This window comes from Pectinophora gossypiella, chromosome 28, assembly GCF_024362695.1.
Source record: "Pectinophora gossypiella chromosome 28, ilPecGoss1.1, whole genome shotgun sequence".
Taxonomy (NCBI): Eukaryota; Metazoa; Arthropoda; class Insecta; order Lepidoptera; family Gelechiidae; genus Pectinophora; species Pectinophora gossypiella.
In genome coordinates, this window is record NC_065431.1 from 93,143 (window position 1) to 120,591 (window position 27,449).

At 46.4% G+C, this 27,449-nt stretch overlaps 2 protein-coding genes across 2 annotated transcripts in view; one reads left to right on the plus strand and one right to left on the minus strand.

The window, feature by feature from the left end:
• The window catches only part of LOC126379112 (multidrug resistance protein homolog 49-like), a 67,517-nt gene that overhangs the window by 36,829 nt on the left and 3,239 nt on the right, over positions 1–27,449 (plus strand). The window contains exons 2-25 of the mRNA XM_050027720.1: positions 9,270–9,463; positions 10,700–10,844; positions 11,684–11,784; positions 12,036–12,207; positions 12,681–12,805; positions 13,420–13,615; positions 13,805–14,029; positions 14,155–14,341; positions 14,933–15,075; positions 15,401–15,609; positions 16,031–16,165; positions 16,774–16,880; positions 17,154–17,236; positions 17,947–18,120; positions 18,895–19,077; positions 19,890–19,980; positions 20,520–20,632; positions 21,224–21,353; positions 22,359–22,551; positions 23,748–23,910; positions 24,470–24,664; positions 25,269–25,493; positions 26,532–26,681; positions 27,027–27,135. Coding sequence (XP_049883677.1) covers positions 9,270–9,463; positions 10,700–10,844; positions 11,684–11,784; positions 12,036–12,207; positions 12,681–12,805; positions 13,420–13,615; positions 13,805–14,029; positions 14,155–14,341; positions 14,933–15,075; positions 15,401–15,609; positions 16,031–16,165; positions 16,774–16,880; positions 17,154–17,236; positions 17,947–18,120; positions 18,895–19,077; positions 19,890–19,980; positions 20,520–20,632; positions 21,224–21,353; positions 22,359–22,551; positions 23,748–23,910; positions 24,470–24,664; positions 25,269–25,493; positions 26,532–26,681; positions 27,027–27,135 — 3,748 coding nt within the window. The remainder of the gene's footprint in view (positions 1–9,269; positions 9,464–10,699; positions 10,845–11,683; positions 11,785–12,035; positions 12,208–12,680; positions 12,806–13,419; positions 13,616–13,804; positions 14,030–14,154; positions 14,342–14,932; positions 15,076–15,400; positions 15,610–16,030; positions 16,166–16,773; positions 16,881–17,153; positions 17,237–17,946; positions 18,121–18,894; positions 19,078–19,889; positions 19,981–20,519; positions 20,633–21,223; positions 21,354–22,358; positions 22,552–23,747; positions 23,911–24,469; positions 24,665–25,268; positions 25,494–26,531; positions 26,682–27,026; positions 27,136–27,449) is intronic.
• LOC126379178 (glucose-6-phosphate exchanger SLC37A2) overlaps positions 18,334–27,449 on the minus strand; it is a 100,951-nt gene continuing 91,835 nt past the window's right edge. Inside the window, exon 15 of the transcript XR_007568275.1 lies at positions 18,334–18,395. The gene's annotated coding sequence lies outside the window, so the exon portion shown is untranslated. The remainder of the gene's footprint in view (positions 18,396–27,449) is intronic.

Sequence of the window (27,449 nt, forward strand, 5' to 3'; positions counted from 1 at the left end):
CCCAAACACCTCCACTAACCCGCAGTGGAGCAGCGTGGTGGAGTATGCTCCATACCCCCTCCGGTTGAAAGAGGGGAGGCCTATCCCCAGCAGTGGGACGTATATAGGCTGTTTATGTTATGTATATTTAACGTAGTAGTGTAAATGAAGCGTATCCCCCGCGTACAGCTCACTGCGGGCAGCGCACGCGCGGCCTTGACCGGCCATATTGTGACGCGTCGCCATGGCAACGCCGCCACAACTGTAATTCGCGTATTACGCAACGGTTCAGTCAGTACGCACGCACGATAATATTACATTTCCTGCTTTGTATGGAGCTTTCTCTATACATACAAAAAGCAATAAAGTGTATTTGATTTGATAAACAGCTGATACATACAGACATGAGTAATATAATGTACCCACTTTAGGACTCTGTCGCACTAACATATTTAACATTTAGTGAGACTTACAGTTCAATTTGTCAAAAAAGTTAATGTGACATGGTATCAAAGTGTATACATATTAATGCTTGTGACCGTACACGTCCCACAATATAATAGCGGGTGCACTAACAGTTGCTTGAGGGAAAGCCTATGTGGGTGTATGGAGAATACTCCACCACGCTGCTCCACTGCAAGATGGGGAAGCATATGGGTAGCCGGAATCAACGGCTTAACGTGCCTTCCGAAACACGGACTCATCTTTCTCGCACAAAATGTCAACCAGGAAAGTCTCACCACAATGTTGTTTATTACTTAAAGTATTTTTATATATTTGTAGGTATTAGAAGATTTGTTGACAGTGTGTGAACTAGGTCGATATGGTGTTTGGTTTACAAATACAACAATGTGGTACAATTCCCATACCAAAATAAACGCATTGAATTAATAATATCGACAAGGTCACGTTAATAGCACGCATTAAGGTAATAAACAAAGCATAATCATAATATTGATCCCACTTTGGAAACATTCTCGAAAAAGAACCTTATTACCTAGCTTTGAGGAAGATAGGACCAGAGTACAAGAAAGAACTATTTGGAAAAAGAACTATTTGAAAAAATAACTATTTGAAAAAAGAATTATTTGAAAAAAGAACTATTTGAAAAAAGCTCTTTGGACATCGTATCAACAGTGGCTGCAAGTTGTCTTTGATTACTTGTGGCTCTGCCCACCCCATTAGGGATTACGGGCGTGAGTTTATGTATGTATGTATGAAAAAAGAACTATTTAAAAAAGAACTATTTGAAAAAAGAACTATTTAAAAAAGAACTATTTGAAAAAAGAACTATTTGAAAAAAGAACTATTTGGAAAAAGAACTATTTGAAAAAAGAACTATTTGAAAAAAGAACTATTTGGAAAAAGAACTATTTGAAAAAAGAAAAACCCAGCTAGTGTCCACATTCCCAGCAACATTCCCATTTTGGGAACTTTCCCGGTAGTGGTGCATCACTGATCGTTACCCTCACCACCAAGCAGTTCTGTGGTCAAAATAATTATCATCACTAATTCAAGAGCCACGCTCTTATCAACGAAGCATTCTCTATGCTACTTTTTAGGGAAAAATAGGGCAGTGGTTTCCCTCACAGTGGGATGGCGCCCAGAGTAGTCTATTTCAAAGCCGTACTAAGACTCCAGTCCTCCGCCTCTGAATACGTCTGACAGTTACTGCTGCCCTCTGTCAGGTTCCAGGTTACAGTCCCTGCGAGTTGCCCCTTCCGTCCTGCATTGCCTTCCGAATCCGCCACTGCAACTGTTGAGGTCTTCACCCGTATCCCTGGGCAAGAGTTCTACGTTATACCCCGTAGGTCTGGGTCCCTATTCGAACTCAGCCACCATCTCACTCCGGCCTACTGAAGTAAGAGGCCACCCCCGCGGCAAGGACGCGCCGAACAGAAATTGCCCCAGTGGAGGGCAGAGAAGGCGACTCTGTCCGCCCTGGCCAAAACCAAAGGCAAAATAATTATAACCTAGCAAAATATAAATAGTTAGCTACCTACAGAACAAAACACCAATAAAACTACCACGTTCCAAAACCAACACCACGTTGGTGCTGGTGTCACACGTGGCGGCACACCACCAGTCATCGTTTACAATTTAAAAAGAAAAAACAAAACTAATTTAAAAAAAAAACAAAAGGCAGCGGAAATGATCGCGAACGATCCATTGTGGCAAATACCCACGAGACGGCTGCAACGGTTACAACAAGAAAAAAAGAAACATTTTATTTTAGGACGTTTTTATGTAGGTTCGTAGAATATGAACTGAGGAAAATGAAAATTATAAATAAAGTTATACTTGATGTGGCCTCTCGTAATGGACCTCGTTAATAGGAGTCGTGTTTAGTAAAAAGTAACTGATTTGACTTGTTGGAAACTATAGCCTATTGCTTATAAGTGTCCAGGGCTACCGCGGATTCACAATTTTACGCCGATACTGTTCAAAGTGAATGCGATAATGAATACGTAATAATTATTTAATCTGAGTTTAAGTAAGTATAATAAGTAGCTAATTATATTAATTGATTTACGGAGGGCGGCCATATTGGAGGGGCCGCGGACCCCGCCACAATGTAAGCCGAGGTCGCGCTCACATTGCATCATCGACATTGAAATATAAAATTTTGCACTACTTAAATTGTTTTATTTATTTTTGAGTCTCAACACATACATAAACTCATACATACGTAAGCAAATACTATGGATTCCATTTGCTTCGATCCTGACACACTTCTCTTGCTTCCTCCACGTTCATCAATCGCTTCATACACGCACGCCGGTTCAGAGTAGATCGTACTGAACCTTTTCTAAGGACATCACTGGTCAAGGTCTTCCTCTGCCAGCCCTACTAACCTTCGCTTTTTATCCTCGAGTCTCAACCCCAACACGAAAATAAATATCAATACAAAAACGGCCTCCGTAGTCCAGCGGTTGAGCCGTGGGCTCATGATCCAGAAGTCCCGGTGGGGACATACCACAAAAATCACTTTGTGATCCCTAGTTTGGTTAGGACATTACAGGCTGATCACCTGATTGTCCGAAAGTAAGATATCTGTGCTCCGGAGACGTTACGTAGTCGTTACATGAGTCATGTCAGGGGCCTTTGGCGGCTCAACAGTAACCCTGAAACCAGGGTTGATGGGGTTGGTAATCCACCTCACAACCCACACGATAAAAGAAGACTCAATACGAAGATATCGTTTGCACACAAGCATCGTGTGCCACCTTACCTGATGACAATCTGTCAGAATCGTCATAACTACCGTGTTTTAAGTAAAAACTCAAACAAAGCGACTTCGGTAATATAATAATCATCAGTATTACAATAAAAAGTAATGAAATAACTATACAGGCTGTCCCGAATCCTGCCCCGTTATAAATCTGTCAGTTAACGATAGTGACGCGAAAAACCTGTACACAGGGTGTTCCATCAGTACTGGACCCTGAATTACACGAACATCTAAGTACATCTAGATTTTATCTATCTATCTATCATTGGTTTAGGCCTGTGCTGGATTCGAACCTGCGACCTCAAACTGGCTGTAAATGGTAGACCTAGATCATATTGCTTATACGGGAGTCCCCGCGGCACATTCCAAGTGTAGCCGAGTGCACTGCACTTTGAGGATAACGCAGGTCAGTGACCGTGCGTTGAGGAGCTCGGTGGCGCAGCGGTAAACGCGCTCGGTCTGCGATTGTTGAAGTTAAGCAACTTTCGCAAAGGCCGGTCATAGGATGGGTGACCACAAAAAAAAAGTTTTCATCTCGAGCTCCTCCGTGCTTTGGAAGGCACGTTAAGCCGTTGGTACCGTCTGCATTAGCACTCGTTAATAGCCACCAACCCGCATTGGTCCCGCGTGGTGGTTTAAGGCCCCATCTCCCTATCCATCCATAGGGAAGGCCCGTGCCCCAGCAGTGGGGACGTTAATGGGCTGGTGATGATGATGACCGTGCGTACTGTGCGTATGTAAACTAACGCCTGCAACGACTCATGGGGTGGGCAGAGCTAACCAGTAACCAGCTAAAAGTCGAAGAAGTTTGATACGATGGTCCAAAGGTTACCAGTACGGTCACGAGCATTAATATGTATACACTTTGCTACCATGTCACATTAACTTTTTTGACAAATTGAACTGTACGTCTCACTAAATGTCAAATATGTTAGTGCGACAGAGTCCTAAAGTGGGTACATTATATTGCTCGTGACTGTACCTACTAAAATATTTCCAAAATTATAGACTAAGTATATATTAATTCAAATCAAATCAAAACAATTTAATTAATTACTTATATATCTTTTAGTGCAGTTTTCACTAACACACTTGGCTCGACCATTATAGACGGCGATTCGGCTCACCTATCACGTTGGTCTAACAGAAAGCTCGGTGAGGTGTGGGTACTTAGTTCATCTGCGATGGATGTACCTCTGACTACCCCAGTTACGATATAGTCGTGAGCTTGTATTTTTTTTTATAGTTGGGCGATATGGGTTGGTCACCTGTACCGTACGGTAGTGTTGAGGGAAAATGTGGACCACGCCGGCGGGGTTTCAGCGTCATGAAGTGTGAGTTGTCGCAAGCTGATCGGCTTAAATGGCTAGAGTAATCGGGTCGTTAGGGTTTTCCTCCGAATCTGAATTTATTATAAGTAGCACGAGCTTTCCGCATTAAGATTTCCCTAAGTATGACCCGCGCATGCGCAGAACCGGTATATTAACTGTGCTAAGTATAGTGTAATATGCATTATTTACTCTCGGGGGTTTACGCGGCGCGAGAGTTGAAATATTTCCTTCCAAAGTTGCTAACTTGGTACTTAAATTATAGTTGTCATACTTAGGTACTTAGTTATCATTCATAAACTCACGCCCATAACACCTAATGGAGTGGGCAGAACCATGGGTAATCAGGCGACAAAGTAATTAAGCTGCCAACTGTTGAAAAAATCCACGAATTCTTTATCAATCTGACCTGCGTTTTTTCTTTGGAATTCGTATCAACAGTGGTTGCAAGTTGTCTTTGATTACTTGTGGCTCTGCCCACCCCATTAGGGATTACGGGCGTGAGTTTATGTATGTATGTTCTTTATCAATAAATTATTTATTTAGAACTAAAGTTCTAGTTTAGTTAGAAAAATTAACAACTTAAGGATCGCGTTGGTCTAACAGAAAGCTCGGTGAGGTGTGGCTATTTAGTTCATCTTGCGATGGATGTGCCTCTGACTACCCCAATTGGGATATAGTCGAGTTGGGAGCTTTATTTATGTTGACATACATATATGTATAAGATCACACCACTTTCCTATTGGGGTAGGCAGAGAGCACGGAATTCAACACAACGATCCTGGCACACCGCTTCCGCTTCTACCACTCTCATCAAAGTCTTCATTTTTCTTTTTTACCCGACTACAGCAAAGCAAAAGGAGGGTTATTCAATGTGCTAAACAAACGAAGCTGACGGCTAGAGTAATCGGGAGTATTTTCTCAAAATCCTTCACGTTAAATTCTGAGACATTGGTAACATTTTCCTTCTTCTGTCGTGTGGGTTGAGACTACGGGTTGAGAGGTGGAATACCAATCTCATCAACCCTGGTGTCAGGGTTACTATTGAGCCGCCAAAGGCCCCTGACATGTAACGACTACTTGATGATGATGATGTCATCCAGCCGATTTCGGTTACGGCGACTGCTTCTACTCCGACGTTCATGTGCTCGCATGCGGCTTAACGTGCCTTCCGTAGCACGGATCATCTTACTTTCGGACAATCAGGTGATCAGCCTGTAATGTTCTAACCAAATTAGGGATCACATAGTATTTTTTGTGATAGTTCCCATCGGGATTCGAACCCGGGACCTCGGATCGTGAGCCTAACGCTCAACCACTAGACCGCGGAGGCCATTTTCCTGTGAACTTGTATTATCATATTATTAAAGCCACGACACGACATCACGCTTCCAACTAAACGGGTAAGACTTCCCAGAAAATGATAATCCTATAATCAAGTACTCACTGTAACGAGTACATAATGATCTTCTTGAAGGTACAATTGTATGGTAAATTGAGATGGGCGACACGGAATGATTCACAGACAGAGAAAAGATGCGCAAGAGCTGACATAGAGTTTTTTACCAATAAACATAACATTAGCTCAGCCAGAGGCACACACATCCATCGCAAGATGAACTAAGTACCCACACCTCACCGAGCTTTCTGTTAGACCAACGTGATAGGTGAGCCGTATCGCCGTCTATAATGGTCGAGACAACTGTGTTACATAAATAATTAATGTAAGAATGATTATTTAATAAATTTTGGAATTCATTGTAATAGTATACTAGTATGTTGTCCTAGGCAATCGTATCAAACAAACAAACTACTAGTAATTTTAATTTTATTGTATTTTAATTTTGGTTTTAATTTTGATTTTACATACATACATAAACTCACGCCCGTAATCCCTAATGGGGTGGGCAGAGCCACAAGTAATCAAAGACAACTTGCAGCCACTGTTGATACGAAGTCCAAAGATGGATATGATGAACCTTATGGTGATAAGGGATCAGCCTATCGCCCATAACGCATTAGTCCATCATGTTAGAGGACACAATCCCTCTGTCGGTTTTTACGACATGCCCGGGAAGAGAAGCAGCTGAACGTGTTCTATGTTTTTTATATGCTCCTATGTTTAATTTTGATTTTAATTTAAGTAATTTAATTTTTTTTAAGTGTGTAATTAATTAATGTAATATTTATTTATTTATTCATTTGCAACATAACATAAATCCATACCGTTACAAACAAGTTTCCACATAATATATAAAACACATAAAATAAAACATATCATATAACAGAACTAACAGGCATAAGTGGTTCAAATACTGTCCTACTGTCACGCATCACACACCATCATGAAAAAAAAAAATATGAAAATATTGTTTATTGTATCCGATATAGGACTTAATTAGGTACATTCATTTAATTATAAATACAGAGATATATTCAAACTCATAAATATACTTTTTATATATTCATGTCTGAAATAAATGATTTTTGATTTATTATTATTTTTTTTTTTATTTGTATCAAACGTCTTCTGATAAGTGCTCAGCTCTGCCCATCAGTGTTAATGAAAACTGCACTTAAGATAAATTACTTACTTAATAACTCAACTCGGGTGCAAGTCTGATACCGAGACTCGAACCGGCGCTCTCCGATTGATAAGCAAGCTGGTGAACCACAGAACCACAGGGACTATTGTTACATTATCTATAATCCAAACATGAATATAATCCAAATAAGTATATAATATGTTTATATATTTATGAAATATATATTATATTATAATTTATTTAAATGTGGTTTGTAGGTTTAGGTTAATATTGTGTCTTATATTAGTATAAGTAATTTCTAAATAATTTGTACGCGTATGTATGTCTATCTATATAATATTATACGTTGAAAGTCTCTCTTGTCACGTAGGTCAGCTGGAAGAAATCTCTTTGTTTAGAGATAAGCTTGCCTGTACTATCTGTTTTCTTTGTATGTTTCTTGTGTCTGTTTCATTGTGTACAAATAAATAAATAAATAAAATAAATAAATAAATGAATGTAGGAAAGTGAGAATACTATGAAAGGATAATGAACGGGAATTTGATTGTTTATGGTATGAATGGAGGATGGTTAATGAATGGGACGTATGGCAGTTTTAAAAAGTAAGAAAGGTTAGTCTATGGTGCAATGTCGGTCGGGTTAGAGGATTTTGTTACAATATAAGGAGTATTTGAGGAGCTCGGTGGCGCAGCGGTTAACGCGCTCGGTCTGCGATTGTTGAAGTTAAGCAACTTTCGCAAAGGCCGGTCATAGGATGGGTGACCACAAAAAAAAGTTTTCATCTCGAGCTCCTCCGTGCTTCGGAAGGTTAAGCCGTTGGTCCCGGCTGCATTAGCAGTCGTTAATAACCACCAATCCGCACTGGGCCCGCGTTGTGGTTTAAGGCGCGATCTCCCTATCCATCCATAGGGAAGGCCCGTGCCCCAGCAGTGGGGATGTTAATGGGCTGATGATGATAAGGAGTAAAGATATTTAAAATATCCCGTGTTATTTCTGTATCCTACATGAACTCACTCAAAAAGTCTAGATTAGTACTTACCTATTTTAATTTTATTTTAGAATAAACAGAATTTCCCATAAAAGTGACTGTAGCAACGATCAAGATTAGGACGTCAGAGCGGACAGCATCAAGATTAGAAGTCGCAGTTGACAATAAAGCATTATTCGCGGACACACAACCTTGCGGGTGTTCTCAGAGGGCGTGGGAGCGCATTGTGCCGGTGGGGACCAGCGGCGGGCCAATGCCGGGGACAGCGCGACCTTGGGTGACCTTGCGTGCTGGGTAACGGGTGCTTCAGCGAGCAGCCGTAGCATGCCACGCGCGATATGTATAGCGTAGCGTAGTGTAGCTCGAAGACGAATGGAAATGAATTCAGAAAAGTGTATAATAACAATGATTTAGAAAATTCTATGACCTTCCATTCAACATAACATACCTAACATAAACAACCTAAATACGTCCCACTGCCGGGCACAGGCCTCCCCTCAATCAACCGGAGGGGGTATGGAGCATACTCCACCACGCTGCTCCAATGCGGGTTGGTGGAGGTGTTATTACGGCTAATCCCCGGGACCAACGGCTTAACGTGCCCTCCGTAGCACGGAATCATCTTACTTTTTCGGACACTCAGGTGATTCAAGCCTGAAAAGTCCTTACCAAACAAAGGACAGTCTCACAAAGTGATTTCGACAATGTCCCCATCGGGAATCGAACCCGGACCTCCAGATCGTGAGCCTAACGCTCTAACCACTAGACCACGGAGGCTGCTTCCATTCAACGTTTTTGAGATATTAGAGGAAAACCCTAAAATGGGAGGGAGGTCTTTTAGTATGTTAGCTCCCTAAAGCCTTAAACACATTCATGAAGAACTTAGGACCCCCTCTCACACACTCTACGTGCTTCAGAAGGCACGTTAAGCCGTTGATCCCGGTTACTACTTACTGATGAAAGTAGTCGTTACATGAGCCTTTGGCGGCTCAATAGTAACCCTGACACCAGGGTTGATGGGGTTGGTAATCCGCCTCACAACCCACACGATAGAAGAAGAAGGGCCGCGTATTATAGTGGGTTGTAGACTGTAGACCCCTGTATCCAAATTTTTATTCGCATAGGATCCATGGTTTGTCACACAGTTGGTTGGTGTTGAGTAATCAGCTGAGTCTAAATGTGCCTGTTCCCCCCAGTGGCGCTACTCGACGGCGTCGGAGCGCGGGCTGACCGTCCTGGGCGTGCTCATCTCGTGGCTGACGTCGGCGGCGCTGATCGCCGCGGTGCTGGTGTACGGGGAGTTCACGGCGCTGTTCGTGGCGCGGCACAAGGCAGACGCCAGCACGGGCCACGCGCGCCTGCTGCCCTGGTTCGGCGGGGGGCGAGCCTTGTGAGTATTGCTCCAGTTGTGACGTCAGGTGGAGTTCAATACCACCCTAGTAAACCCATGCTGAATGGCGCCATAGCATGGCTCCATCACAGCACAAACTAAGCCATTTCCTTTTGCCCGCCACTCGCAACGTCCTTATTTAAAAAGGAACATAAACCTTGAATTTTCTGGAAACCTTCCGTGGTACAAACGATTCCAATCAGCTGTATTGAGGGCATCGAACCTTTAATATCTGTGTCAGCAGCCCGCCCCACTGCCGCCACCAACTACCTGTCGTATTATAAGTAATTAATTGATTTCAAATGAAGCTATATTTAGATCACATTTGAGCTCGTCAACGGTCAATGATCAAGTCGATTAGTTTTTGTGGGCGCCGGCGCGGGCGCAGGCAAATAATAATTATGATTTAATCCGGTTTCGTTTTGTGTATGTTATGACGCCACTACTATAGATGGTACTTTTTGTTTTTTCTTGTAATTAATAAATTGTAGTTTATACTGAGGTCAAAAATAAATTCAAATATGAATTTGAAAGATTTAATCGACTCTAGTGGCGCGGTATTCCTCTCAGACGACGCCCTGAGCCGAGGTTCGCGCCCGACTGGGCACCCTCAGGCCTGTTGTCTTAAACGTGGTACCGGGTGCTCCCTGTGTGCCACTCTCCAGCCGTCCAGCGGCTTACACGGTCTACAGCGAGCACTCGACAGTGAAATAAAAACGAAAGCTCATCGCCACTAATATCCTATAAGCAGACTCACAATCGCTAAGGATTTGACTTTGAGATCCCTTGCCAAACCAAACTTGGTTAGGACATTACAGGCTTATCACCCGATGATCCGTGCTTCGGAAGGCACGTTAACCCGTTAGTCCCAGTTATTACTTACTGATGTAAGTACGTAGTCGTTACATGAGTCATGTCAGGGGCCTTTGGCGGCTCAATCATAACCCTGACACCAGGGTCGATGAGGCTGGTATTCCACCTCACAACCCACACGATAAGAAGGAGTTTTGCTACAAAAGCGTCCGAACTCGTTGTAAATACGTATACATTAAGTTATGTAGATAGAATAACTTCGTTTCCTCAAATTAAGACGTTATGGCTGTTCAAACAAAGTGCAATATCGGTTGTACACGCCGCTTGTTACAAGATGCGTCGCGGAAACTTTTTTACAGAGATTGGTTCTCTATTTGTTATACGAGGTGCATGCTGATGGACTGGTACCTTATCGTGTTGCAGGCCAGCGGGCAACAGGACGCTGCACATGGACGCGCTGGTGGAGGACTCGCTGGCGTTCCTGTGGGCGAGCATCGCGGTGATGGCGCTGCAGGTCACCAGCGCGGGGCTCGCCGTCTTCCTCGCCAACACCGCCGCCAACACCATGGTGAGACATTGCATAACCTATAAGGATAATGATGATGATGGTGTCCTCCCAGACGTATCCTTCGACGGCGACACCCTTAGCCAGTGTTACCCTGGGCTCTTGAATGGGCGCGGGCGTGACTAGCAAAACCAAAAGTTTTGAAAGTCCTGTTGAATGAAGCACAATACAGATATCCTTATAACCTATAAGGATAATACTACGTATAGCACGGCAACTCTCCGCTCCCCACCAGCGGCTGAGCTAGTTTACCTCACCCCCTCGGTCTTACTTTAGTCTTCAATCGTATGGCGTCAGACGTCACACACACAGATGCGCGTGTAACGTCAATGTGTTTGTGTAAAATGAGGTGTTTTGTATGAAGTGTCCGGGGTGTGCTGTAGATAGACTTAGCAGTAAGGCCGCCCATTGTACTCTTCTATATTTGTTTTGTTCGTAAATCTTTTCTATGTGTGCAGTAAAGCATTTGTTATGTTAATCGTGGTCGACGATTTCCCCCAATCAGCGCTTATCGCTATCGACCCACTAGGATCGATTAATTCTTTCAAATATTCTTCCTCTCAGACGACGCCCTGAGCCGAGGTTCGCGCCCAACTGGGCACCCTCAGGCCTGTTGTCTTAAACGTTGTACCGGGTGAGAGCCTTCAGCGCTCCCCATTTGTCCCGCCAAGTAGTTAATGCCATTTGCGGCAAATCTACAATAAGTCACGTCAAAAGAAGATGTTATGTTAATATTTGTCCACGCTCTTGTCGGTGCAGCATTTTCCATGCTACTTTTTTAGACCCGACAAGAGCGTGGCTCTTAAATTGGTGATGATGATGAATGTATCCCCGCGCCGCAGATATCCCGTCTCCGCTGGCGGCTGCTGCGCGCCGTCATCCGCCAGGAGATCGCCTTCTTCGACACCAACACCACCATGAACTTCGCCGCCACACTCACCGAGTACGTACTGCACCTACTTTTCAAAATCAGATATCAGAATCATTTATTCATCGTAATTATCATGAATAAACTTTGAATCTGAAAATTTTAATTAAATATTTCCAACACGAAAATCACTATCGTTTTTATTAACAATCAAATGGACACTCTAATATTTTTTTTCGCTACGGTGTCAGCAACACCTATAGTGGTCCGTTAATTCACGATAGAGTGTCAAAGGTCCACTAAATATGATAACCCCCCTTCAACAGGGACATGGACAAGCTGAAGGGCGGCGTGGGCGAGCACGTGGTGATGACGTCATACCTGCTCGGCACCGTGGTGCTGGGCGGCGGGCTGGCGCTCGCGTACGGCTGGCAGCTGACGCTGGTGGGGCTCAGCGTGGTGCCGGTGGCCGTCGCTGTGGCCGCCACCGTCGCTAAGGTATGTGACACGTGGATTCTTATAGTGTCCTATAGAAACAGAAACCTCCAATCGAAATCCTTCGCTGTTGGTCTCAGTTTCAGCCGAAACCGAAACTTACCACTTGCTCCTGAAGACCGCACGAAACATTGAAAAAGTTTCGGCTTTTGTCGCAGTTCAGAAACCTAAACCTCGATTTAGCATCGAAACTAGCTGAGAATAAAACCAAAAGTTCAGTGGGACACTATTTTTAGTTGATGTAAAAACTTTACCTGAAATTGATTTAGCTCGAAGATCCGTCACCTAGCAAACGCTTCTTTCATCCTCAAATCTGTCGAAAAACCTTAACAGATAGAAGCTGTTTCCATTGACCAATAACTTTTTTTATAAAATAGAAGGGATAAGAATTCACCGTCACCCGTGTGTATGGGTGTGTTCTCAGCACCAAAGGTCACGGGGAGTACGTTCATCATAGAATGCCTGTTACATTCCAGTACCAGACGCGGTGCTCAGCGCGCGAGGTGACGGCGTACGGGGCGGCGGGCCGCGTGGTGGAGGAGGCGCTGGCGGGGATCCGCACCGTGCGCGCCTACGGGGGCGAGGAGTACGAGGTGCAATGGTGAGTGGGACGCAGCATCACAGGTGGCAGCAGCATCTAGCGCCGACTCAAGGTGGAACTGGCGGACATGTCTTTCTGATACTTACATCCACACGCGTCGTTACTAACTGATGCTTCAAGATGGGTAAAAGATGCGAGGACCTCAACGCCTATCGATGGGATTGGCCGCAATTGAAGAATAGAAGAATCAGGGGGAATAGAATCACGTATACCTACATACATCAATTCTCATTCATCAATCGTTTCATAGACGCATGCCGGTTCAGGGTAGATCTTACTGAACGTTTTCTAAGGACATCTCCAATTTGGTCAATGTACGTCCTTCTAGGTCTTCTGCCAGCGTTTCTCGGTTGCAATAAGGCCGCCAATAGGGGTGCCATAAGGCTGCGTTTGCATTGACGCGGAGATGTGCGGAGATGTGCAGGAATCGACCAATCACCGTTGACAGAGCGTCTTCGTTTTTCGCTCTCTTTCACGCTGTGATTGGTCAAATCCTCACATCTCCGCTCTTCTCCGCTCATCTCCGCGTCAGTGGAAACCCGGCCTAAGAGTGCTGTAGATAATCGTTTGTGCGTATGTTTTTGCATAAACTTACGAGGGTCGCGTATGTGCAGCTACTCGGAGGCGCTGCGGCCGGCGGCGGCGGAGGCGCGGCGGCGCGGGCTGCTGGCGGGCGCGGGCGCCGGGCTCGGCTGGCTGCTCACGTACGCGCTCAACGCGCTCGTGTTCGGCTACGGCGCCGCGCTCATCGTGCGCGACATGGACTTGCCGCCCGACCAGCAGCAGTACCACCCCGGGGTCATGGTCACCGTGAGTACCACAGCATCACGCCTGCATCCTCGACAATACACCTGGACATGCAATCGCTCCTCGCCAGTAATGTTGAAGCTCCACCGGGCACAAATCCTAGAAACCACGTGATATAAATTTTCTATGATCCAAACGTGAATTCAAACTCATAAGTCGACTACAGCAGTGATGATGGCTGATGTGTTCCAGATCCTGTTCTGCACATTCATGGCGGCGCAGAACATAGCGATGTGCCACCCGCACCTAGAGATCTTCTCGACGGCGCGCGGCGCGGCGCGGACCGTGTTCCCGCTGCTGCAGCGGCGCTCGCGCATCGACGCGCTGCAAGAGGGCGGGGCCCGGCCGGCTGGGTTCAAGGGGGACATACAGTTCAACAACCTGTACTTCAATTACCCCTCGCGACCCGATGTCAAGGTGAGATCCTCTGCGAAATTCTGTGAGATCCAGGAAGTCCTCAACTTCTACGAGATGACCAGTTTAATATAAATAAATCACAACACCCTCATTGGTCACCACCAAACCATCAATTCCTGTCACAGGTACTCCGCGGCCTCACGCTCTCCGTCAAAGCAGGGGAGACAGTGGCGCTGGTGGGCGGGTCCGGCTGCGGCAAGTCCACGCTGCTGCAGCTGCTGCAGCGCATGTACGAGCCCGAGAGCGGGAACATCACAGTGGACGGACGGCCGCTCAAGGACCTCGACTTGCATCACTTCCGAACTAGTATTGGTAAGTTCTGGAAAGTTCCACAAGAATCTAGAAGGTTCTGGGAGGTTCCAGAAGGTACTTGAGCATAATGTGTCCAGTTGGTGTGTGAACGCTAAAAGATATTGACTTACATCACGTCCGGGCTGGTATTGAGTTCTGAAACGTTCCAGAAGGATTGAGTCGGCCTTCCTTATGCGGCCCCATTACCCACAGACTACCACTGATATGCCTAGGTTCTAGGAGATTCCAGAAGGTTCTAGAAGGACGTAGTAGTGAGTTCTGGAAGATTCTCGGTTCTTGAAGGCTGGAGTTTACACTGACGCCGCTTCAGGACGGTGTGTGTGACGAGGGGATTGTGATATCCTTAAGAAGTCACGAATCTTCCTCATTTTTGTTCTGGCATGACTTGTTGTAGATTTGCCGCAGATGGCATAAACTACTTGGCCGGACAAATGGGGAGCGCTAAGAGTTCTCACCCGGTTCAATAATGATTCTGTCGATCTGTCGATCAAACTTCTGAATACTTGTGATAATTTATGTCGCCCCGTAGCCGCATAGTGACACGAGCGTAGCTTTTCGAATGCGTTATTTGACGTGCATGTTACCCCGCAGGCGTGGTGGGCCAGGAGCCAGTCCTATTCAGCGGGACCATCCGGGACAACATCACGATCGGCTTGACGGACGTGAGCGAGGCGGACGTGATCGCCGCCGCCACCACGGCCCACGCCCACCAGTTCATCACCAAGCTGGCTGACGTGAGTACACTGATATATAGGATGTTAGTGACATCGTAACGAAAACTTGACGGAAAATTCCACTTGATATCAACTCAGAATCATGGTCTGAATCATCTCCCCCCCCTCCAGTATTCGTTACGGTATCACTAACACCCAGTAAGTATACAGCATCACCTTGACGTGAGCTTTGATTGTATTTATGTGAACGTCGCGGGAAGCCGCTGGATACGAGCAGCGCAGGACCGATCATCGTGGAGATCCTTGGGGAAGGCCTATGCCCAGTAGTGGGCGTCGTACGGCTGATGATGATGATGATGATGTGACCGTCATCTCTCCGCTCCAGGGCTACGACACAGAGCTGGGCGAGCGCGGCGCGCAGCTCTCCGGCGGCCAGAAGCAACGCATCGCCATCGCCCGCGCCGTGCTGCGCCGCCCCGGGATACTGCTGCTGGACGAGCCCACCTCGGCGCTCGACCCCGCGGCCGAGCGCAGCGTGCAGGCCGCGCTGGACGCCGCCAGCGCTGGCAGGACCACGCTCGTAGTGTCCCACAGGTGACATACCACACGTACACAACACTGCAGTTGGGCGAGTCCACCTCCGGTCTCGACTCCGCTGCATTAACACTGGCCCCGATTCCTGCAGACACCTCCTAATTTTATTTTAAGTTATACCCCGTCATTTTCTTATCCGTCGAAATGGAAAGGGACGCATGATTGTCAACAAGTTAATTTAAAAATGTGTGCAATCTACTTAATTATGTCGGGTTATTGCCCGATGTAAAATTTTTAGACTGTTGTTTTAGATTTCTGCTTAAAATTGACGTGTGTTCCATAAATTTTATGCCAGTCGATTACCCGTCCCTTTCTTTTTCAACGGATAAGAAAATGACAGGTATAACTTAAACTAGAATTAGATGGCGTCTGCATGAATTGGCACCAATGTGTTCTTCCTACAACGTCCACCTGTCCACAGACTCCAAACAATCGAGAACGCGGACCGCATCGTGTACATGGAGCAGGGCGCGGTGCTGGAGCAAGGCACGCACAGCGAGCTGATCAACAAGCAGGGGCTCTACTACAAGCTGCACGCACACCACACCGCACACAAGTTAGTATAGATGCACCCTGAGATATAGGCAACCCCTGAAACGTAGACAGTCCCTGAGATATAGAGAACCCCTGAAATATTGACCGCCCTCAGACATAAACAACGCGCATATGGACAATCCCTGAGATATAGACAACCCTTGAAATATAGACTGCCCCTGAGATATATGTATATCATCATCATGATTGTCTCATTCACTCATCTCAGTCATTGCCTCGTAGAAATGCACATGTATATAACACCTTGCGAAATGTCGTAGATTCAGAAATTTTAAATTGATCTTCATCTAGAAAAGATGTATGAGGCCTGATGATGATGATAAATTCATCTTCAACTACTTTAACCGTAATAAGTACGTCGAATTAATGAATCTGTATCTGATTCCTAAAAAAATCGTTCCTGAGATATGGATAGTCCCTGAGATATGGATAGTCCAGTGACTATCCATACCTCAGTAGATATGGACCATATCTCAGTAGATATGGATAGTCCCTGAGATATGGATAGTCCCTAAGATACATGCACCAAACTGTGATTATAAAAATCAAATCCAAGCGACCTTACCTATTTTGTTGCCCCACGATACTATGATATGCCCCCCTGCGCAGGAGTCTGTCGGCGGTGCCGGCGGCGGAGGAGGACGACGACGTGGTGCCCGCGCAGGATCACCGCGACCACTTCCGACGGTCGTACAGCCGCCAGTCCGGCATCAGAGGTCAGCCATTTACATCCATTATCCTAGGTCTTCGCATCAAAGTTGTCTTTCATTACTTGTGGCTCTGCTCACCCCAAAAGGGATTACGGGTGTGAGCATATGTATACTACATAAGATCACGCCTATTTCCCGTTGGGGCTGGTGGAGACCATGAAATTCCACTTACCACGATCCTGACACACTCTTCCACTTTCATCAGACTTCATGCATGCTGGCCGGTGTAGAGTCCTCTTGAGCTGGCGTTTGTGTAACCATGTGTGTGGTGTGTTGCAGCGTCCCGCAGCAGCCGCGGCGCGGGCGGCGTGGCGGCCGCGCGGCCCGCCAGCTGCGTGCCCGCAGACTACAGCGCCGTCGCCGTACGTACACACGCTCATACTATTACTGGCCTCATGGACCCTGCTGGCAAGAAGCGAAAACATCTGTTTCTAACTCGAATAGGAAAACAAGCTGGAAATCTTGCAGCAGTTGTCAATCCAGTCTTACTCAGGATTTTTACATGCCAAGAGTTTTTAGTTCTCGGTCAATCGAGCGCGTCGCCAGGTCAGCTCGTGTGTGATGAGTTTATGTATGTGTGGCGGACCCAGCTAGGTGACGAGCTAGTTCCGATCACGTGCAACAGATGGCGTTCACAGATAACTTAGAAAGCGTTAACGAAGTTTGCACAGCGCGACGCTCTTTTACAACTTCTGACAATAAAGGATACTACGTGTAGAACAGCAACTCTCCGCTCCCCACCAGCGGCTGAGCTAGGTTTACCTCACCCCCTCGGTCTTACTTTAGTCTTCAATCGTATGGCGTCAGACGTCACACACACAGATGCGCGTGTACGATAACGTCAATGTGTGGTGTCTGTGTAAAGCGAGGTTGTTTGTATAAGTGTTCGGGGTGTGTCATGACGCCGTTGGATCGTCGATCCCTAGTCACACTACCAACTTGTGGCTAGCGGGGTACTATGCTCAGTTCGGTACCATGACAACATCCTTCGGCGGCGGCACACCCTCGCCACCAAGTTGGTGACACCGAAATATGTATGTAATTGATGCCAAGACCAGCTCCTCTCCCCCAGGAGCCACAGGAGACGGAGGAGGAGCAGGCGGAGGACGCGTCGTCGGTGTCGATGTGGCAGCTGCTGAAGCTGAACGGGCCGGAGTGGCCGCTGCTGGCGGGCGGCGGGGTGGCCTCCGCCCTCGTCGGAGCCACCATGCCCATGTTCGCGCTGCTCTTCGCCAAGGTGTACGGGGTGAGTCATCATCATCACCATCATCAGCCCATTAACGTCCCCACTGCTGGGGCACGGGCCTTCCCTATGGATGGATAGGGAGATCGGGCCTTAAACCACCACGCGGGCCCAGTGCGGATTGATGGTTATTAACGACTGATGATGCAGCCGGGACCAACGGCTTAACGTGCCTTCCGAAGCACGGAGGAGCTCGAAATGAATTTTTTTTTTATGGTCACCCATCCTATGACCGGCCTTTGCGAAAGTTGCTTAACTTCAACAATCGCAGACCGAGCGCGTTTACCGCTGCGCCACCGAGCTCCTCACGGGGTGAGTAAGACACTGATATACTGCTTCTTCATATAGATGGACATGAACCGTTATAAACCCTAGAAGAATACTGGAGTCCAGTGTCATTGGTTAGTTTTAGCCTGTATTGTCCCACTGCTGGGCAAAGAGACGAGCTCCCCTTCATGATGACGACTTCGTACTTCCACGCTACGTGTACAACGGTAACTCTTCGCCCCGCACCAATTAATATCGGGCGCCGATTTCACCCCCTCTGGGTCTTATTTTAGTCGTAAGCCGCTAAGGAGTAAAGGGGAGAGCGCGAATTGTGTCTCTCTCGCACTTATTTGGTAAGAATGATGAGGTGTTTGTATGGAGCATCCGGTTCGTGCAACAGCAGGAGGCTGTGGCTGCAAGAAACCGAGTGAAATGAAGAATGGGAGTCTGTCGTTTGACTCCTAGCCGGGACATAAGGGCCACAAGTCCAGCATACGTGTATGTCGCCAGATGTTCGCGTCGTCGGACGCGGCGGAGATCCTGCAGCGCTCGCAGCTGTACGCGGGGCTGTTCGCGGGCGTGGCGGCGCTGTGCGGGCTGGTCACCTTCCTGCAGGCCTGGCTGTTCACGCGGGCCGGCTCGCGGCTCACCGACCGCCTCAGGGAGATGACCTTCCGGAACTTCCTGCTGCAGGTACGTTGGCCAGGACTTCCACCGACAGCATTCGTTGTTTAAAGAAAAACTCCAGAGTAGTCTACAGTAATACTTTATTCTTCACTCAGTATAACAGAACAACAACTTCGCTGTACAAAGTATGATTATAAAATCAAACGAGTAACCGACTGTCGTCCGTTTAAATGCACTTATCCCCACCACTCACCCTGTATTCATAATGGCGGGGTTGAACGGTGTTGCCAGATATTGAACTAAAAGTACCACATTTTATACGATTTAATTTAAAATCATGACAGTTGCGTCTAATGGTCGAAGTTTTCTATATGATGATGATGATCTCCGACCGATTTCGGCCATGGCGACCACTTTGACTCCTAGTCGGCACGACTAATTGAGGTCTAAGGTCTAAGATAATAAATTTTGATTACTAATTAAAAACAGATCTAAAACTAACGAAAAACATTTTTTTTTCTATTTAACTTATTTATGAATTTTAATCAAGAGAAACGTAATAATAAGTCCGACATTTTATCACGTTTTTCTATGGCGTCACAGTGTGCTTTTTCATACAAATTCCATAGTGATGTCGTGTTTTGACGTTTAGTAAAAAGTAACTGATTTGACTACTTAGTTGGAAATTAGCGTATTCTGTTTACCTTAGCGGTGCGCAGACCATATCGCTCATGAATGAAAGATTAGATTTATATGCATTAGATGTCGCAGTAAACCATATCGATGAAAAATTCCACTTGATGTTAAGTCAGAACCCCTGAGCTGAATCATCCCCCTCAGTATTGGTGACGTCTCACCGTGTTGTGTTGTGTGCGCAGGAGCAGGGCTGGTTCGACGAGCCGGCCAACTCGGTGGGGGCGCTGTGTGCGCGCCTGGCCGCCGACTGCGCCGCCGTGCAGGGCGCCACCGGTACGGGGACACGCCTGCCAACCCTTAAGGGGTGGACAGGGACATTTAATCAGAAGACTACTTTACTAACGACCTCCGTGGTCTAACGGATCCCGGGTTCGATTCCCGGTGGCAACATATCACAAAAATTACTTTGTGGTCCCTAGTTTGGATAGGATATTACAGGCTCATCACCTGATTGTCCGAAAGTAATATGACCCGTGCTTCGGAAGGCACGTTAAGCCGTTGGTCCCGGTTACTACTTACTGATGTAAATTAGTAGTCGTTACATGAGCCATGTCAGGGGCCTTTGGCGGCTCAATAGTAACCCTGACACCAGGGTTGATGGGGTTGGTACTCCACCTCGAAACCCACACGATAGAAGAATAAAACTCCTTTTAAATTATTTCTTTTCCGATTTTGTTTTTAACCAAATTTTACACGATTGTACATCAGAATTCATAAGCTTAATCAACATCTGCAATACAAATCAACACACTACACCTCATTACGGTTAGCCCCCATTAACGCATAGTGTTGTATATGGTGGTACCCCGCAGGCACCAGACTGGGCACGGTGCTGCAGGGCGCCAGCACCATGATCATCGGCATCGGGCTGGCGATGCCCTACTCCTGGAAGATGACCCTCGTCAGCCTCGTCAGCGTGCCCGCCGTGAGTACACACATCATCATCATCAATTTAAGAGCCACGCTCTTGTCGGTGTAGCATTTTCCATTCCAGTCTATCAAAGGCCAATTCCTTGACTTCCCTATAAGACACGACGTTAACCTTTTCTTTAATCTGTTCCATGTAAGCTCTTCTTGGTCTTCCCCTTCCTCTTTTTCCTTCTAGCTTTCCTTCTATGATGTTTTTAATGAATTCGTCGTGTCTTATTAGGTGTCCAATCATCTTGCCTCTTCTGTCCTCAATAATTCTCAGTATTTGTCTCTTTTCCCTTACTCTTACTAGCACTTCCTCATTTGTAATTTGTTTTTTGTTTGTTTGTGAGTACACACACACACATATATTTGTTATTTGAACAGCACAGAGCCTGTTTCTGATAATTGTTTTGTCATTATTTTATGGTATTTTTAAGTAAATAGCCGATAGGCTCCCGAGTGGGTCGATACGATATGAGGCAGGCCAATACCCTCTTTGCACATGTGACTTAGACATGTTTGTCGAAGTGTATATACTATACACCTCTGGCCACCCCATTCGGGGGTACAGGCGTGATGTTATCGTCCCACTGTCTGGTCGCAGGTGATCGGCGGCATCTACCTGGAGGGCTACGTGACGAAGCGCGCGGAGGTGAAGGAGCGGCAGGCTCTGGAGCACGCCGCCAGGATCGCCACCGAGGCCGTGCTCAACGTGCGCACCGTGCAGAGCCTGGGTGAGGGACACCACACACGGACACACACACACGTACACTCACATACGTACAGTCTCACACGTACACACTCACGCGTACACTTTCACACGTACACTCTCATCCGTACACTCTCACACGTACACTTTCACACGTACACTCTCATCCGTACACTCGTACACTCAAATTCAAATTCAAAATTCAAATTCAAAAATATTTATTTTTCAAAATTGGCTTACAAAGTTAGCGCTTTTTGAACGTCAAACATAATTAAATTACATATTGGCCCCGATTCCTGCAGACATCTTTTAATTTTACTTTAAGTTATACCTGTCATTTTCTTATCCGCCGAAAAGGAAAGGGACGGGTAATTGACAAGCATAAAATTTATGGAACACACGTCAATTTTAAGCACAAATCTAAACCAACCGTCTAAAAATTTTACATCAGTCAATAACCCGACACATTCATTTACTCATTCTTCCTAAAATTAAGAGCTGTGAATCATCCGTCCCTTTCCTTTTCGACGGATATGAAAATGACGGATATAACTTAAAATAAAATTAGGCGGTGTTTGCAGGAATCGGGGCCATTATGTAACTAGCTGTAAAACTACTACCACATCGGAATCTGTAACGCTGAGGGAAAGACGTGGCCAGAAAACCTCCCAGCACAGGGCCCTAGTCCTACTGTTTCATGTTTTCCTTTCTTTTCTTTTTTTTTAAATCCAGTTTGTATTACATAATTTATAGACTTAAATACAATGGTATTCCAATTACAGTCGGTGGAAGGAAAGTGAAAAATAAAGAGTTTATGTGACTTTATCACAGAAACAATGTTTTATGAGCTCCCTGACAGAAGCAGGCCTGTCCACATATCACATACGTACACTTTCCACTTTCACACGTACATTCTCATAAGTACACTTTCACACGTAGGCTCACACACATAAGTTCTCACACTGGCTTCCCTCAGAGGAGTGTCATACCTACAACTGCAAGGCAACAGCTAACTTGTTGGCGCCCACAGGCGTGGAGTCCACCCTCCTGTCGCGCTACCAGTCGGCGCTCAGGGCGGGCGGGCTGCCTGCCCTGTCCCGTGCGGTGCGGGGCGCGGTGTACGGGCTGTGCCTGTGCGCGCCCACGCTGGGCTACGCGGTGTCGCTGGCCTACGGCGGGTACCTCATCGCCAGGGAGGGGCTGCAGTACGAGTACGCCATACTGTGAGTGTCCAACTGTACTTCACATAAGTCACAGCCACAGCACTTACAATTCCCTGGTTAAAGTAGCGAACATAGTGATTTCAAATAATTACATAATAGGTATTTTCATGGTCTTGTAAATAATCAAAATTACAAAAAGTCAAATAACCTAACTTAAAATTACTTATCCTAGAACCCACTCCGTGTCAAACCTGACCCAAAAGTGCCCATGACACTAGCGGCGTTACCGCGCTGGATTGCCACGGACAACCTCTGAGCCAAGTAAGACCCGGAGCGGGGGTCAAAGCCCTGCTCTCTAAGGCGACGGCCCACGTCCTTAACGAATTGCTTCGCCTCCTCCCCCAGCAACCACACGCTACCAGGGAACTAGTAGGGAACTAAAAATATGTTAACAATCACTAAAATGTTCATGAATTACCTGACAGGAAATTCCACTTTATATATTTTCTTCTACATCGTACATCGATTGATGAATGTGGCGTAGCTACGCCGGGCACCAGCTTCCCCTGGTGGCCGTTGAGCGTAGGCTAGGCGGGAATATAATAATGAAAATAGTGTTTACAAAAAGTAAAATCACTTACCAAGGGGTCGCGCGGGAACTAAAACTATCACTCACCACTTTTCGAATGTTTGAAGTGTTATGATGTATTTTTGAGTTGTTGTGTGTACAATAGGTGTGTTTGTGGCACAAGGGGGTTGAATAACGTCAGCGGTTTAAACAAAAATAAAATTGCGGGTGCGGAAAAGTTAGAAGGCGCGGATTGTAGCCATTTTGAAATTGGCAACCAAAAAGGTTAAGTCGCTCGCCAGAGGGCGCTGCAGTAGTGATACCACAGGTAAAAAAATAATGCGATAACGTTAAAAATAACTAACGCTAATAATGGGCGTTACTATGGAGGAAGCAAGAGAAGTGGGTCAGGATCGAAGCAAATGGAATTCTATAGTCTCTGCTTACCCCGGTGGGAAATAGGCGTGAGTTTATGTATGTATGTCTACTACATCGTAAATCGTACTTCTCGGGTTCAATTCCCGGGTCGGACGCTAAAGCACTGAATTCGATTTTAAAAGTTTGATTTCATGTTTAGATCCCAGGTACTTAATAGATTTATATCACGAGGTTTGTAGGACTTGTGTTAGGTAAGTTATACTCGACATTGACGGGTCAGAGCTTAACCTACCTTACCCCCCTGGCGCAGCGTGTCGGAGGCGCTGATCTACGGCGCGTGGATGCTGGCGGAGGCGCTGTCGTTCGCGCCGTCCTTCGCGGCCGCGCGCCGCGCCGGGGCGCGCATCGTGGCCGCGCTGGCGAGGCAGCCCGCCGTGCTCAGCGAGCCCACGGCCGTGGACGACCCGCACTGGGTGAGTGCTGACCTACCTCGTCAACCCCGGTGTCGAGGATATTACATGGCTCATGTAACGACTACGTACTTACATCAGTAAGCGGTAATCGGGACCAACGTCATAACTTGTCTTCTGAACCACGGATCATCTTACTTTCGGGCAATCAGGTGATCAGCCTGTAATGTCCTAACCAAACAACAAAGTGATTTCTGTGATATATCCCTACCAGGATTCGAACCCAGGACCTCCGGATAGTGAGCCCAACGCTCAACCACTATACCACAAAGATCGTTGACATTTCGGTTTCATGTGTGTGTTATTGTTAAAAAAATATAATTTTAGATTATGAATTATTAGGTTTTTAAGTAAGTACATTCAATTTGAAAGTCTTGAACGAAAAAATAGGACCATGGCATTAACGGAAAAAGACGTTTAACAAATTCCACTGCGTCACATCCAATCTGAATCAAAAATTTTCAACCATTACACATTTTGAATTCTGAACTTTGAACTATAATATTCCAACTTTAAATACCTCCTAAACGTTGAAATTCAACTTCTGAATTTGAATTGACAGGAAGTGCGCGGCGACGTGAAGTACTCGAACATCCACTTCCGGTACCCGACGCGGCCCAACGTGCCGGTGCTTCAGGGGCTGCAGCTAGAGCTGGAGGCGGGAACCACGCTGGCGCTGGTGGGGGGCTCCGGCTGCGGCAAGTCCACGCTCATGCATCTGCTGATGAGGAGCTACGACCCCGACCAGGGGCATGTGGTGAGGGTCGCGGGTCTTTCGTTTGCAAAACGTATAAACATGTTAGAGCACGGTTAGAGTTATTCCAAGGGAACAGGGACCTTTGCGGGGGACGCATAGCGGCAGCTAAACGATGGCTCACTGTCACAGATTACTTTCGATTGGATGTTCTCTGTACGGAGTTCGACACAAGGATGGTACAACTCAGTACAGTACAGTAGTTGTCTGTGACTTGTCTAAGGCATTCAATTGTGTGGAACACGAGACCTTGCTTTTGAAATTGAGGCATTATGGACTAAATAATGGAGCTCTGTTTGTTAAATTCATATCTAGGTGGCAGGATACAAAAGGTACAAATCAATAGTACAACTTCTTCCGGCTCTCATGTTCAAATGGGAGTTCCTCAAGGATCCATTTTGGGTCCGTTCCTTTTTTTAGTGTACATAAATGATTTACCTTATGTAGTACAGAACCAAGCTGACATTGTACTGTTCGCGGATGACACTTCTCTTATATTTAAATAAGGTGTTTACTATACAATTTGAATCGGTGCAAATCTGATGCCGGGGCTCGAGCCGGTGTCCCACGGCACCGCAGCACTGCAGCACTCCACGTGTGTCCCCAGGAGCTGGACGGGCGCGACATCAAGCGCTCGGTGCCGCTGCAGCGCGTCCGCGGCGCGCTGGCGCTGGTGCAGCAGGAGCCCACGGTGTTCGCGCGGAGCATCCGGGACAACATCGCGTACGGCGCCTGGGGGGCGGGCAGCCGGCCCGGGGACGTCAGCATGGAGCGCGTCGTGGCCGCCGCCCAGCAGGCCGACCTGCACCAGTTCGTCACCACTTTGCCCTTGGTGAGACATCTGTACCATTGCCATATACATACAGGGTGTTAGTGACATCGTAACGAAAACTTTAAGGGATGATTCGGACCATGATTCTGAGTTGAGAAATTTTCCGTCGCAAAAGCATGGAACTGAAAAAAATAAAAAAAAAACACAAACATTTTCATGAACTTTAAGATAGGAAATTCCATTTGATATCAACAGAATTATGGTCTGAATCATTCTCCTCAGTATTCGTTACGGTGTCACTAACATTATGTGTATATGATTAATTTGACCAATTGCAAATATGTTTGTAATCACTAAAATGTGTTATGTTCTTTTTTGTGATGCTCAAGGTGGGACTTTCTAGGCTACGTCTTCCACAACATAGATGGCGTTGTCGATATTTAACGTCATGATTACCTATTTTCTCATTATACGGTTACATAATTATTCCAAAAATACAATGTAATAGCAGAGGCATATAAAAATGATTGTTGCTTGATATTTGGATCACATTATGTACTTGACGGCGCATCGATTGTGGCGCCATCTAGTTGATTGGACGAGAGTGAAGGCACTCTGGCGGAACGTCAAACTGACAGCGCGCCATAGTCAAATTCGAGCAGTCGTTGCACGAAAGTGACAGGCACGTGTCGTCTAGACGGATCGCCTACGTCCTCAATTATAATCCGGAGTAATCGCAGTGTAATTAGTGACTTAAGTGATTGTGACTGTACCTATACGATTATAGTGATTGGAACTAACGATCCGTTGAGTTATTTTGTGTCTGTGATTAAATTCCCGCGCCCTTCGAAGATGACTGAATCGGATCGCGAGATTTTCACGAGCCTAATATTAGTCCTCTCTCTGAGGTGCCTTTATACTTATAGAATTATATTGCTTCTCTTAATTTGATCAGAACAATAATGGGTGGAAGATGTGATTGTACCTGGGTGTAATAGTAAGGGTCATTTGTACCCTGCACACGTGTGTTATCCATGAAGTTAGAGGGAACATGTTTACGGTGGCCTGCAAGTCCTCTTCATAAGACGATGTCTGCAGGGCTACGCCACGCAGCTGGGCGGCGCGGGCGCGGCGGCGCTGTCGGGCGGGCAGAAGCAGCGCGTGGCGCTGGCGCGGGCGCTGTGCCGGGCGCCCAGGCTGCTGCTGCTGGACGAGGCCACCTCGGCGCTGGACGCCGGCACCGAGCGGGTGAGCGCGACACCACCACGCTTATACATTGTTTTAAGTTTACGCGGTTATCATCATAATTAAACACATAATAACGGGTCCTTACCGCGTTTAAAGCAGGGATATGAGACTCCCGAAATAATAAATATCGGGTAGACGCAGGCCTCCCCTCAATCAACCAAAGGGGATAAGTTATGTCCTCCCCAGACTTGTCGTTAAACCCGACGGAGGGATTGTATCCTCTAATATGACAGACAACTTATACTTAGACGACAAGCTGATTCCTTACCGCTTCAATGACTTATGACTCTGCCCACCCCGTTATGTAATGGCACGTCATATATTACTCCCCCCCCCCCCCCGCAGGCGGTGCAGGCGTCCCTGGAGGCAGCAGCGGCGGGCCGCACCACCATCATGATCGCCCACCGACTGTCCACCGTCGCACGCGCAGACTCCATCGCCGTCGTCGACAAAGGTATGTAGATTGTAGATATTTCCACATAATCTTATGTAATGGTTATATTATAACATGTATTCAATAAATAATAAAATTATAATTATGGTGAAATACTTTACCACCCCTCGTGGTAACTTTCGCACTAGTAGCAACTGCACTAGTAACAATGGTAACATGACCACCGATGGTAACTTTACCAACACTGGTAACGTAACCACTGATGGTAACTTTACCAACACTGGCAACATGACCACTGATGGTAACTTTACCAACACTGGTAACACAATCACTGATGGTAACTTTACCAACACTGGCAACATGACCACTAATGG